The sequence below is a fragment of the Phalacrocorax carbo genome, chromosome 12 (assembly GCF_963921805.1).
Source record: "Phalacrocorax carbo chromosome 12, bPhaCar2.1, whole genome shotgun sequence".
Classification (NCBI taxonomy): Eukaryota; Metazoa; Chordata; class Aves; order Suliformes; family Phalacrocoracidae; genus Phalacrocorax; species Phalacrocorax carbo.
In genome coordinates this window covers 23711695-23725915 of record NC_087524.1, presented here as the reverse complement: position 1 = coordinate 23725915, position 14221 = coordinate 23711695, and the positions used below count along the sequence as shown (strand labels likewise).

The window sequence follows — 14221 nt, the reverse complement described above, 5'->3', positions numbered from 1 at the left end:
ATTGGTTCTAGAATCATAGAATCATTTAGGTAGCAAAAGACCTTTAAGATAATAAAGTCTGACTGTTAACCCAGCACTGCCAAGCCCACCACTAAACCATGTCCCTAAGCACCACGTCTACACATCTTTTAAATAACTCCAGGGACTGTGACTCCACCACTTCCTGGGCCACCAGTTCCAGTGCTTGACAATCCTTACGGTGCAACTTGAGGCCATTTCCTCTTGTCCTATTGCTTGTTACCTGGGAGAAGAGGCTGACCCCCACCACATTCCAGCCTCCTTTCAGGTAGTTGTAGAGAGCGAGGTGGTCTCCCCTCAGCCTCCTCTTCTCCAGGCTAAACCCCCGAGCTCCCTCAGCCGCTCCCCAGCACACTTGTGCTCCAGACCCTGCCCCAGCTTCGTTGCCCTTCTCTGGACACGCTCCAGCACCTCAATGTCCTTCTAGTCCTGGGGGGCCCAAACCTGAGCCCAGCGTTTGAGGTGCGGCCTCACCAGTGCTGAGTACAGGGGGACAATCACTCCCCTAGTCTTGCTGGCCATGCTATTTCTATTTTGTATGTTAAGTTTTTCTAAGATAAATCTAAAGAAGAAATTTTAAAGCATCTGAACTGATAGTATCTCATTTGCAATCTCTGATTGCAGTTCATATTTTACTGAGATAGCTCTTTCTCTTAAAATTTATGTCTCTTAGGTAATTTGAGGTCTGTGCTACTGAGAACAGATTAAACAACAGATGCAGGCTAAGGTATTTCATAGCTTAAGCCCAGCTGGCAACTTCTCCCAGGCAGATGGGAGAAGAGTGTTGGAAAGGTAAAAGTGAGGAAACTTGTGGTTTGAGATAAGAACACGTTAATGATTGAAATATAATAATAATAATAATAATAATAACAACAATAATAATAATAAGTAATGAACAGGGAAATATCAGAGAGAGAGAGAGAGACAGGAAGGAAAAATCCCAGAAAGAAAAGTCATGCAAATCAAAACAATTACCTCCAATCGACCGATGCCCAGCCAGTCCCTGAGCAGTGGCCTCCCTGCCATCTTTCCCCCGAGTTCTATTGCTGAGCATGATGACATAAGGTGTGAAATATCCCTTTGGTCAGCTGGGGTCAGCTGTCCCAGCCATGTCCCCTCCCAGCTTCTTGTGCACCCTCAGCCTCCATGCTGGTGGGGTGGGGCGAGAGGCAGAAAAGACTTTGACTCTGTGTAAGCCTTGCTCAGCAATAACTAACACATCCCTGTATTATCAATACTGTTTCCAGCACAAATCCAAAAGGTAGCCCCATCCTAGTTACTATGAAGAAAACTAAACTCTACCCCAGCTGAAACCACCACAGATATTCATAAGTCTATAGTCACTAAGGAAAAGTAGTGCTAGAAAGCAACCTACTCAACACACAGATTTATTGCATCTTCAGTATTTAATTTCAGTGAAAGAAACAACAAATAATATCTAAAACAGCAGTAAAAATAAGTCAAGAAAAATAATGTTGGTTGAGCAGGAAATTGTTAATGGGAAGTTTTGAGATTTAGAATACACAGTGGAACTGAACCAAGCGTAAAAGTATCTATTTTCACTAGCTAATCCAAAAGTTTAAGCCAAGTTCATTACATTAGGTACTACCTTGCTTTTTAAAAAAAAAAACAAAACAAACAAACAAACAAACAAAAAAAACAAACCCCAAACACCAAACAAAAAAAACCCACCACCAAACAAACCAAACCCAACCCTGACGGATAACATCTGGAATAATCCTGACAGATGATGTCTAGAGGTATGGCGTATACCTTAGGATCGCAAGGCAGTTAGGATGGGAAGTGAGCTCATGAGATGGGTAATCCAACCTCCTGCTCAAAGCTGGGTCAGCTGTGGGGCCAGGCGTAAGACTTCATCCAGTCAGCTCTGGAAGCAGTCAAGGATGGAGACTACACAACCTATCTCAGCTGCAGCAACTCTGCTTGACTAAACTCATGGGGAGAAAGATTTTCTGTATTACGACTCTGAACCTCTCTTGTTACAATGTATACCCATTGTCTCTTGTCTTCCTGTCATGCACCTTAGTAAAGAGTCTGCGTCCATCTTCTCAGTGACCTGCGTCCCTAGGCACATGCCTTCATGATCTGCGGTCTGTGTTCTTGTTAATACAGACCAGGATGCTGTTGGCCACCTTTGGTTCCAGAGCACTCTGCTGGCTGGTGTGCAGTTGGCTGTCCACCATGCCCCCCAGGTCCTTTTCAGTAGATCTGCTCTACTGACCTTTTTGAATGCTCCTAGCAGGCACAAGGCCTAGGAGACCTTTCTGGTGAAGACTGAGACAAAAGAGGCATTGAGTGTCAGCTCCCATCTTCTAATTTAGAGATTATAAGGAATACAGAAAGTTAGAAAATAGATACTTTTGTAACACCTGATTCTGCTAGTAAATTAATTTGTCATTGATAATTTTACTTTTAGAACAGAATGGTTTTTTTCCTAAGCAAAATTAAAATGGAAGTCAAAAAAACCCTCCACAGTCAACCCAGGGCACTATTGGTACTATTATACACATTTGCATTATTACCAATTATTTTATAATTTGATAATAATTGGTAATAAATGGGGTAGCAATATCAATGTATTACCATTCTTACATTTCCTGAGTAAAGCTGGAGCATAAGCCTTGAGATATCTTGACTGAGAGAAGCAGTTCTATGTGCAAAATGAAGAGCATCCATGTATTTTTTCAAGGTCAGACAACATTTTCTTGCAGATGGTCTTGGTCTGCTATTCTACAGGCAGTTTTCAGCTCCTGTTACACTTCTGCCACAGTTCTTTTCTTTTTGTGAACTTTTCTGTTTCTTTGGTCTATGACTGATGGTTTATTGCTATGCAGCATTTTTATTATAAGCTGAAACTGGAGGGAAATAAAAAAAAAGTAACAAAAAATTCCAAAAGGGTATGCTAAAGTTATATAGAATACCATGCATGCAGTTTTTTTTTTATAACAAACATACTCTTGCTGAGGTATTGATGAGAACTAGCAAGTGCACACAATGTGTTTGTGTTATGAAACTAACGTTAGCATTTTTTTCTTAGATCTCTACTTATTTTTTGAATATTTTATGATTATTATTATTGTTATTATTAATTTATTTAATGGAATCACAGGCTCTTTTTCAGTTAAATCAAAGTATTGAAAATCCAGTAGATATGCTGCAGTTCCCAACATATAGAGTTTTCTTTTGCTAGATGGCTTTGTAATACTGGCCTTTCAGTAGTTAAGGGAGAATCTTAGAATACATCTCACAGAAATGTTTTCCTCATACAACTCTAAATAATTAATAATTTTTATTCCAGGTGTTCTGTTGAGAAAAGTTTCCACAAAAATCTCATTTTCCAAGGTTATTTTTGTGATCTGCAATAAATGTATGTTAACAACTGTGTATCCCTGGAAGAAACACAGACATAGAAGTTAGAGGATCTTTTTCCTGTAGAGTCAATGCTTTATAGCACTAATTGCTTGTGCTGCATTTAGGAGTGGTACCTTGACTATAAGGAGTCTCTTGAAAAAATATGAATAAGAATTATTTCAGAAAGCATTAATAAATATTTAATACAAATATTTATTTGATTTGCAGAAATTTACTTGAGTGCTTCCTCGATGCTTCAAAACTGAAAGAAGCAAAAGACTTTTCATCTACTGCAGCAATCTTTATTAAGGAAAATGTTCCAGATAAATACTCTCAAATATTTTCTTTAATGGTAATGCTGTAAAATATTTTAAACTCCTAGTAAGACAGCAGCTTTCTCTATATTTCATAAGATCATAGTTGTAGTTGTTAAAGATGTTTCCTTCATTTAAATTTTGTGAGCTACCAAACAATACAGTAGATATGTAGTGATTTTTACAATTTGTATATTTTTGATACTATAAGCTAAAGAGCTCCCCATTGCTCCATGTTATTTTAATACAACATAGTATCATCGGGATAACTTGCTAACCCTAAAATTTCTGTTTGGGAATAATTACATTAACACAGAAGGTGGGGTGGGTGCAACTTAACCTGCCTTATGCCATTGAGCATATTTAGCATCTGTTGACTTTTCTGATAAATACTTAAATGATCCAACATGAACCCTATAAATAATTCTGGGAATCAGAGCATATGACAATAGTCCACATTTCTTGCATGCTCCTAATCTGGGAAATAAGATGGTGAAGATGAACGTGGCAAAAGCAGATATAGGTAAATAAAACTTGGAAGTTGCACGCAGTCATATTTTCTTTCATTCTGCTACACTGTCTGTTTTCTCTCCACTACCAGTCACTGCATTTCAAGACCGTATGTTTTTATTATAGAGCTCTCTAACATTGGATTAAGACGACCAATATACAACCTTCCAGAGGTGCGATATTAATGAAGCAATAACATTTAGGCAAGGTCAAAATGGGTTTTGTATTTTATAGAGGCAGTGTTGAGCAGAGCTATTTGACAGTGGCCTTAAACAGAAGAATAAAGTTGTTCTAAAATTGTACTTGGGCTATGTGTCTCAGCAAGGCTACAGAAGTATGATCCCCACTGTTGAGTTCTTTAGTAACAGCATAATTAAGTCCTGCAAAACTTCTTGTTCCAGTACAGCTTAAGTAATCGGTATTGATTGCTATGGGCAGTCAGTGTCAGAGAGTCAAAAGAAATGATGTGTAATTCTACAGTTAAATTGAAGTGACTACAGTTTATTTTCTTTAGTTATATATATTTTATAGTTACAGATAAATTTGAATAGGGCTAATTTCTCATAGCTGAATGAGATTATTTTGGAACGAGTGCTGTCAAAAGGTGTTATTAAAAATGCATTGATTAGAATTCTAACTCACATGTTAGTTCCACATTTAGATTTCTGCTAATACTTCTGATGCTCACTATGTGAAGATTAGTATGGCTCTACTAGGTGATCTTTGTGGTGTCTATGTGGCCCTTAAAGTCCATGAAGAAGCCTACAGTCAACATACCTGTTTTATTCTAGCCCTGTTGAGTGTCTGTCCTTTGTTTGCTTATTTAGTCAATTAATAATTAAATTGTTATTTTATAGGTATACCACAACCTGATGGATATTTCCCAGGTTGAGAAGGAAATACACAATTCCATCCATTTTTCAGTTATTTATAAAATGCAGATGCTAAAATTGTAAGTACTAAAATGTATCCTTCAACTTGTACTTTGATGCTTGATATTACAGAGGTTGGGTCAGGTTCTGGAATCCCATATGCCAGTAGAAAAATCTACTGCAAAGATTAGTTTCTCAAATGGAAAACTGTAATGATGGTTTGGGTAGTAACTGTCAGGCCTGTCTAGAGAACAGCCTCAGCTAAAAAGTGAGATAATTCTTTGGGAATGCAGGGAATAGTGTGTTGTACAGATGCACTCAGGTGAAAGAATTTGAGAGGTTGAAAGACATTTTTGTATCCAACAGATGGCGGTTCAGTACAAAAGTTGTGTATAGAGAGTAAATGTGAAGTGGGGAAATCACACCTAAAATATAATGCATGAATTGCAAGGATGGGAAGCATACTTTCGAAACTTTTTAAATTTTAAAGGCATAAAACAATTTTGAAAATTAGACTTAATAATAAAATCTCATTTGATCTTTTTTTTCAATGTCTCAACACTTCATTTTAAAAGGTATTAATTATTTTCTTAGTAACAGTGGATAAATTTATGTTGACATTATAAGAAAAGAGTTTTGCACACCATTTTTCTTTGCTTCTGGAATAAAATTTATGGTCTGAAATATTAACTCTTACGCTGGAATGTGCTTTGTGCTTCTTATCTGGCTGTCTCTGAGTAACTTATTTGGCATACTGAAGTAGGTTTTGTTCACTTGATTTTTAATTTTTTTCTTTTATATTTCAAAAGCCAGGTATCCCACTGATACATTGGGCTGAGAGCCATCCATTCTAAAGTTAGGAGATTTATTTCTAATTTTTAATGCAATAATATTTCTTGTGAAAAGTTATGGACGATTCCTAATATTTTGCAGGCAGTGGGACACAAATGAATTCCCAAGTGATGCCACTGCACATCTGAATTCTTTATATGTACTTTTGAAACAATACGATGTACCTCCAGCATCTGTTCTCAGTGTGAAGTGAGTTTTACTTGTCATAGCTCCATGAAAGTTGATGCTGAAGTTGATCCTGCTTCCACTGAAGTCTGTCAAAATTCCCATTGACCTTGAAGAGAGTGGACTCATACTTAGTTATAATAGTTTGTGTTGCGTTAATGCTTAGGTCATCTTAAAGTAAAAGGTCCTATTAGGCTTTATTAAAGAACCCCAAATTAAATATCTTCTTCCATATAGCTGTTTGTATAATGTGATTAAATCTTTCCCTAACCCTAATGAGATTTTTAAAAGGTCTTAGAATTGACAGATGCTTTTCAGGCTTTAGTTCATTTTTAGCTTTTTCCTGGGGCCCTTCCCAATTCTTCAGCATAAGCTTGAATGCAGACTAAAGTGAAGTCTCTGTTCCAGTAGTTATATCGCATCTGTTAGAAGCAATGCTACATTTTTACTCAATAAGGTCAATCTGCTTTGACGACACTCAGGTATCTCATTACTTCTCTTGTCCTGTGCTCATTCAGTTATTTACAGAGATCCAAACAATTAGAACACAGTCTCCTTCTTTGTGTGTTCTGTGTTCTTAATTCCTAAATAATTGACCAATGCATTTGACTGTTTTAACTGTGTGCCAGTCGACCACATTGTATTTACATTACCTGCAACCTTTGTTTGCTATTTCACCATCTTTGTGCTGCATACGCTTCATTCTGTATTTTTTATGTTCTTCAGGAACAGTTTGTATGAGAGTACAGTGGAAGTATGGTAATTATTTTCTATAAACAGATGAACTTCTGTATTTTTCATGTAGCCAGCTTTAATCTTTTTCCTTTTTCCTTGTTAACTGTGATCATTACTAGTATAATCACATCATCTAATATTCAGATGAGTTCAAGGTTTTCAGATATATTGCACAAAGTTACTGTCATATAGTGTTTTTCTAATTCCATAAAAGAGCAATATCAGATTCTCTGAAGTGATGTTTTTCTATTTTTGAAGGATTCCTTTGATTCTGGAATTAGCTCGTTTTTCTATGAAAGTAAACTGCATTAAACTTGCATATGATTGTATACTTGATTTGAAGAGAGCTGGGATTACTGTAAGTATTAATAGTAATTGCATTTGACTTCTAGAATATTTTTTTAATACATTCCCCCCCCCCCCCCCCCCCCCCCCCGATTATACTTTAAAAATAATCCTGATGGTTCTGGGATCTTCTGACTACCTCTGTATTATTTATATATTCATTAATATAAATAATTAGATCTAAGTGATCTGTTCCTAAACTGGAGAGAAGATGTAAGGCAGAAGGTAGGGTATAGGTAGAATAAGGTAATTAGCAGTGGAGTTAGCTTTGGCAAATAAACATTAACTGTAAATTTTTGCCTATGATTTTTAAACCTTATCTGTGGAACAGTTTGATTAGAAGTTAAATGCTGCCTGCAGGTTTTGAAGATTTAACCAGTTTACTCACTGAGATTGTAATTGGTCACCAAGATGTAAGCTCTAAAAGCAGTTAATGTTACATACATTCACTTTAGTCTTTATGAGTACAGTACCAACTTTGCAGAACAGCATGTGAATTCTAATTTTGATGAAGAGAAAACAGAGCATTTGTCTGGAGCATGATTAGAGGACTGATGGAAGGAGGAGTTCAAAAAAGCTTGCCAAAAAAAAAGCCCCAAAGCTGTTGCCTTTCCTGGAAGGCAGTATAGTTCTCTCATTAGAGCGAGAAGTCCAGAGACGCTGATGCCACAAACTGCATGCCCTAATTCTTTCCTTTGTGTGGATCTTCTCTGATAGTGTTTGTTCCTACACATTTCCCAGTTTCCTTCAGTAGGAATGATTAATTTTCCAGCAAACTATTTGATTTGTTATTTACTAACATTTAATACTTTTCACTCTTCTGTAGTATTTTTATTATACTATTACTGTAGGGGTATTCTTAGATCAAAATTTTGTGTGTTTCCCTAATAACTGGTCTTTCAATGTGTATGTCCTTCTTGATTCTTACGTCCAGCTGGTTCTGAGATTTGACTTTTTCTGTTCCTTCCCTGTTCTGGTGGTTTAACCCCAGCTGGCAACTGAGCACCACAGAGCCGCTTACTCACTGTGCCCCTGGTGGGATGGGGGAGAGAGTCAGAAGGGCAAAAATGAGAAAACTCAAGGGTTGAGATACAAACAGTTTAATAATTAAAAAGAAGTAATAATGATGATGATGTAAGGAAAAGAGGAGAAAAAATAACAAGAGAGAAAAATAACACCCATGGGAAAGACAAGTGATGCAAATGAAAACAGTTGCTTCCCACCAACTGACCGATGCCCAGCCAGTCCCTGAGCAGCGGGTCCCCTGCTGACCCCCCCACCCCCGAGTTCTATTGCTGAGCATGATGACATAAGGTGTGAAATATCCCTTTGGTCAGCTGGGGTCAGCTGTCCCAGCCATGTCCCCTCCCAGCTTCTTGTGCACCCTCAGCCTCCATGCTGGTGGGGTGGGGCGAGAGGCAGAAAAGACTTTGACTCTGTGTAAGCCCTGCTCAGCAATAACTAACACATCCCTGTATTATCAATACTGTTTCCAGCACAAATCCAAAAGGTAGCCCCATCCTAGTTACTACGAAGAAAACTAACTCTACCCCAGCTGAAACAAGTACACCCGCTGAGGAACAGAACTGTTCATATCTGTATTCAGAAAATCAGTATGTTTTTCTGATAAAAAAATGTATGGAAGAGTGCCTGGTTGTGTTGTGATCCCCATGAGTAAGTTTCCAGTTATCTGAAATATGCATGTAAGGAAATACAATAACAAATTTAAAAAAATATTTCCAAATTGCTGTTATAATGATCCTACTCTGAGTTGCTTGTAATGTAAATTTCACTTATCATCACTGAGTTTTTTTATTCCAGGTGTCTGCTTCAGGCCCGTTTCCTGAAAATTTCCCGCAAGTCACACAATTCCATAGCATTCCACTGGAAGATGTGTTTAAATCCCCTAGATCAAAGATTAACAAGGATTTAGATAGAGTATTTGTATAGACAGTAATAGCAAGTATCCCTTCTGTGGGAACCCTTGTTTCTATTTCAACCTTCTCTTCTCCCTTGGAGTTAGAACCATGTGAAATCAAATACAAAGTATCTTAGATGATCCATATGTATAATTTGTATGATTTAATAGCCAGATTATTTCCTGAGGTGTTACATATCTAAGCTCTTTTTAGAACTTAAAGGTTATGCTACCCATCAAGATGAATCCTTTCTGCCTTGATAGTTCTCATTTATTCCAATCATGTACCTTTTAAATAACATTAGTGAGTAAGAATCTACTAGAACTGAAATCAAATTACAGTATAGGAAAAATCAAGAGTACACTGGTTTTCTTATTGCAGGGTCTGGCAATGAACAACTTTAAAAATGTGGGTAGTTATTTTGCAGCTTTGGCCTAACAAGAAGTGACTGCTGTTCAAACAACACATTCTACTCCCGTTTTATTGTTTCAGTTAATTTGGTACTATAATGGGATTTTCAGTAAGAAAGTACAGTGCTGTATTAGTGTAACCGCACGGGTTTAATCTTCACTGTGTTCCTTTTTAATTATTAAAATTAACTTTTTGTGTATTAATCCTTCATAGGAGCAAGGGAAACTTATTGAAATAGAATGCCTGGAATGTGAATATGAAATTAAAAAAATTGGCACTAAAATTGTGACTTATACCAAAGGAGTCATTGAGGTATGTTCTTTAACACTAACTTTGAGAGAAAAGTAGAAGTTTTAATTTGTTAAACATGGAAAATTGCATTGGACTTTGTGTCTTAATTGCATTATGCTGATCAGAAATTCGTCTAAACCTTTAGATTCTTTCTAATTGGGTGGCCAAGAAGAAAACAGGGAAAAATAAACAATAGTTATATATTCCTCCCTTAAGTCTTCTGTCTGACCATAAAGGTTCATAATACATTACTTTCCAAGAGTAAAGATGGTGCCATTGAGGCGTGCAAAGGCAACACTCTTTGTTCCATGTTTTACATTTATGGGAGATGTTTTCATAGAATATCTCGAGTTGGAAGGGACCCACAAGGATCATAGAGTCCAAGTTGACTATTTTTGCATGTTATAGGTGATCTCATGCAAATTCTTATGTCAGAGTAATTCAGATAATTCCTGATTAATTGTCACACTGGGGAGGATTTTCTTAGATTTCTAGAGTCAGTTGGCTGAGTTATAATTCAGACCATCAAAAGTAGAAGCCTAAATTGTCAATGCTATCAATGGGATTAGATAGATGCCTACAATGAGCAATTTAGAACAGCTGTTAGAGGCACCTAAAGTTTCTACAATGGGAAGTATGAAGATGCTTCATGGAAATTGATAGTGTTAGTGCATAAATTTGCCCCTATCTACAACTTCTCATTTTGGCGTTCAGAAATTCCATTCACCTTGTGAAAAAATAATTTCATGAATTCCTCATAATATAAAACACTACTGTTACTGCTTAAATAAAAAATAGGCTATTTAGATATTTTGGTATTTCTAAATATTCTTACCACAGGGTATGCAGTTGGAGAGGTTTTTTTGTTTGATTGTCTCTTTTTTTTTTTTAAATTGTATAACTTTTAAAAAGAATAATTAGTAAGCATCTGTTAATGTAGGTAAGGATTTCCTTTTAGATTTAATAGGAACCAAGTTTAATTGATGGCATGGCAAACACCATTCATAATATTTCTTTTTTTCCTAAACTGCATTTGTAGCTTAGTATAGAAAAAAAAAGAAGCTAAGCCTTCTGAATTCACAATATTTCACAAGTACTAATTTCTGCTTATCACAAGAAAGGGGAATAGCTCACAGACTTCTGTCTGAAATAGGTAGTGGCAGCATGGAGTACCTTAAAGAAATACTCCTTAGTTATCAAGGCCTATTAAAAAAATGTTATTAAATTATTTTTAGAAACATTTATTTAAAAAAAAAAGTTTCTGAAGTCTGCTGGATGAGGGACTGCTTTCTATTGGAAACAGCCCTAAGATTAAAATCTGGAGGAACATGTAAGCAGTTGTATTCATTAAATGCAATATATTCTAATTAATTTTTCATTTGTGTAGGCTCAGCTGGAACTGATAAAAAATCTTGAGTTAACCTTAAAGCATGCAGTTCAATTGGGAGATCCTGATGTGATTCAGGTTGTTTGTACAACCCAGTGGAATCTGTGCTTGCCACTACTACAACACAATTTGCATCAACGTGTGCGAAAACCATTGATATCAGTTGCTGATGTCCTTGAAGAGATTGACAGGTAACTTTCTATGCTGTGTACCTTTTTATTTGTTGCTTTGAAAGGTGTAATGACTGCGCATCAAACTCATTTAAAAGCTCAAGCTTTATGTTGTTAAGTGTCTTTAAAATTTTCCACTAGCTTGTAATAAATCAATGTCTGCGTATTGCGTGCATTTCCTCATTAATCATGTATTTAATACAGGTTCCTTTCAGGCAAAATCTCACACTGTTTAATGGCCTACAGCAAATATTGAAATCTGTTAGGAACTGAAAAGTGCTATAGTTAATCAGAATTATAAGATCAAAATTCCAAAGTTGCACTATGAGTAAATGTGGTGGAATGTGGTTTAGATTCTTATATTATCATCACTTTCGTTGGTTGAAAACGTACAATTAAAAAATTACTTTCAAAAAACATCATGGCTTCAGTATTACATATCAAATAAGACATTTCTTGCAAGATACTGTTTTTGTATCTTAGGTGATACTTCTTTTTAATTGAAAAACCTACTGTATTAAGAAAAAGTATATTTTTTTAAGATGTATTCTTTTGTTTGCTGTTATGCTATACTTAACCTTAAGCACCTAAATAGCTTCCCCTTTTTTGTTAATTTGAGTGGAACAAGTAAACCTTAGGATGTGGTACTTAGTTAAGTCTGGACCTATACATAGGCTGACTACTAAGAAAAAGATCATAACTTTTGTAGTGGAGCTAGATACAATCAACATAATCTGTCATTTGAGCAGAATGGTAGGTGGTTTCTGATAAAAGTATTACAGAGGAAGGTGAGGAATGTATTTTCAGTGTTTTTAAAATGTAATTTTTTAGTTGCATGAAGAGGAAACAAGCCTGAAGAAGCAGATATACACATGTATAAGAACACTATATTGCATTACTATACTGTTATTCAAGCATTTCTTATGCTTTCCACATAAAGAGTGCAATATCAGCATATGTGACTTTGGTATTTATACTAAATGTCAGTAATGACATTTTTTCTCTAAAAGTTTGCAGGTTAGGTTTCTGGGGGTTTAGGGTTTTGGCTTTTGTTGTCCATATATGTCTAACAATTCAGTAGACTCAGCCTCAGGTCTGAGGTGGTACTGTCACTAGAGACTGAATGAAGTCACCTGTGCCTATCAATTTGCCTGCCTCCATTTTTGTTTTGATTGTAGCATTAATTTTAACTGCTTTGGTCAGTGGTAAAAGGGTGATTCAGGTTAGCTCTAATGTGAACATACCTTAGTTCTTTGGCATGACTTCTGATAGCCTTAAAACCCTTCCTTCTGGTCTATTTTGCATAATGTTGCCTTCATTTATCTGTTTTTTTTTTGTTTTTCTTCCTGGAAATAATCAGAAGTAGCATGTAGAGCTCACAGCTGTCATGAACAGCTTCCAGGGGCAGGTGATGGACAGGGAGCATAGTGTACATGAGGTTAGAGACCATGCAGTCTTTGTTGAAAACATGCTGACTTCATAGAGTGTTGCAGCAATGTCTGGGCAAAGGCACTGCCTACAGTGAGCATCTATGCCTATGGTGAGCCAAATCTTTAGAAGTGGTGAGCTGGTACAATCACAGCTAGATAGTACTATCTTCTACTTAAATGTTAACTATCAGGGAGTGAACTTTTATTAAAAGTGGCCATTATCTAGTGCATCGTGCTCTCTCTGGGAGTTAATAAATGTTTTTGAAAATCTGTTTGCATACCTAAGTGGTCACTTCATTGTGGTACTAAAAAAGAATTCTTCCAAATCACAAAGATCAATTAGTCTACAAGATGCGTTGCTTCCTCGTGGCTGTGTTTTCTCATGCAGGGTTAATGGAAGTAAAGTGCAGTTAGATTTTCTAAGTCATTCCATTAAAAAGGCATGATAGTGGAAATGAAAGAGAAAAGTAAGTTAAAAAGGGACTATCTGTTTTCCTGTTGGAGTCCCTTTTAGTTATTGAGTTTCACTTTTGGGTAATTTTTACATCTAAGAATTTTAGTTTGCCTCATTTTAACAGTTTACATTTAAATTTGTATTCCTTAGCATGTTGATTTTGTTGCGTTGCCAAGTTCATATGGAAATAGCTCGTATTGAAGAAGATGGGGATAGAATAGAGGCTGCTGTGGAACATTTGCAAAAAGCTATACATCTAAACAATGGTGGGCAGTATCAAGAACATCTAAGACTGAATTTTAACCGTCTTCGTTTGTGCACTATGCTGTATGAGTCACCTGAGCGTCTAGAGGATCGGGCAGTAATGATGATTGAACAGGTAATCATGAAGAATAAGGTCAGTAGCTGAAATAGGCTTACTTATTAAATTCTGGCAGAGAAAAGCCAGCTGTTTAGTAGAACTGCATATTAGTAGAGCCATTAGTTGGTTGCCTTGAAAAACTCTGAATTCTCTCTGTGGTGGTCATGCTGCTTCACGCTCTGAAGCTTGTGATAAAGGATTTTTTCCAGTTATGTTTAAACCTTATTTCTTGGCGGGGGGAAGTTATTCCTTAGCAAAAATATCAGCAAAAAAGAAAAAAGAAGCCTATTCATAATTGTCGACAGTTGAGGTTTCATTGCATGGAACAATATTTTAATTAATGAAGGGAACAGTGGCCAAATAGCTCAACATCCTAGCTGGCTTTGAGATAAATCAATATTATGTCACACTCACAAATGACACTAAATACAATAAGCTAAAGTCACAGTGTAGTCATTGTCAAGAGTTACTGCATCTAATTCTGTTGTGGTGCTTCAGCACCTGAACAGAAGTCATATTGGCAATCAATTGTTAGTTGGCTAAAAGAAATTTGAGCTATACACCATTTTGGGGTGTTCACAGAAATTAAGATGTGTTCACTGAACCTAAAATCAG

The 14221-nt window shown here is 36.3% G+C and overlaps 1 protein-coding gene across 20 annotated transcripts in view; it reads left to right on the top strand.

Moving 5' to 3' along the window:
- CFAP46 (cilia and flagella associated protein 46) overlaps positions 1-14221 on the top strand; it is a 90900-nt gene that overhangs the window by 13574 nt on the left and 63105 nt on the right. For 19 of the 20 annotated variants that reach the window (XR_010375030.1, XR_010375031.1, XM_064464451.1 and 16 more), the window contains 7 exons: positions 3619-3742; positions 5072-5166; positions 6020-6127; positions 7097-7196; positions 9727-9825; positions 11192-11382; positions 13396-13624. Coding sequence is in view for 18 of the 20 variants with exons in the window: in XM_064464451.1 (XP_064320521.1) it covers positions 3619-3742; positions 5072-5166; positions 6020-6127; positions 7097-7196; positions 9727-9825; positions 11192-11382; positions 13396-13624 (946 nt within the window). In the remaining 2 variants the exon portion in view is untranslated. The remainder of the gene's footprint in view (positions 1-3618; positions 3743-5071; positions 5167-6019; positions 6128-7096; positions 7197-9726; positions 9826-11191; positions 11383-13395; positions 13625-14221) is intronic. The other variant, XM_064464459.1, reaches the window with a different exon arrangement.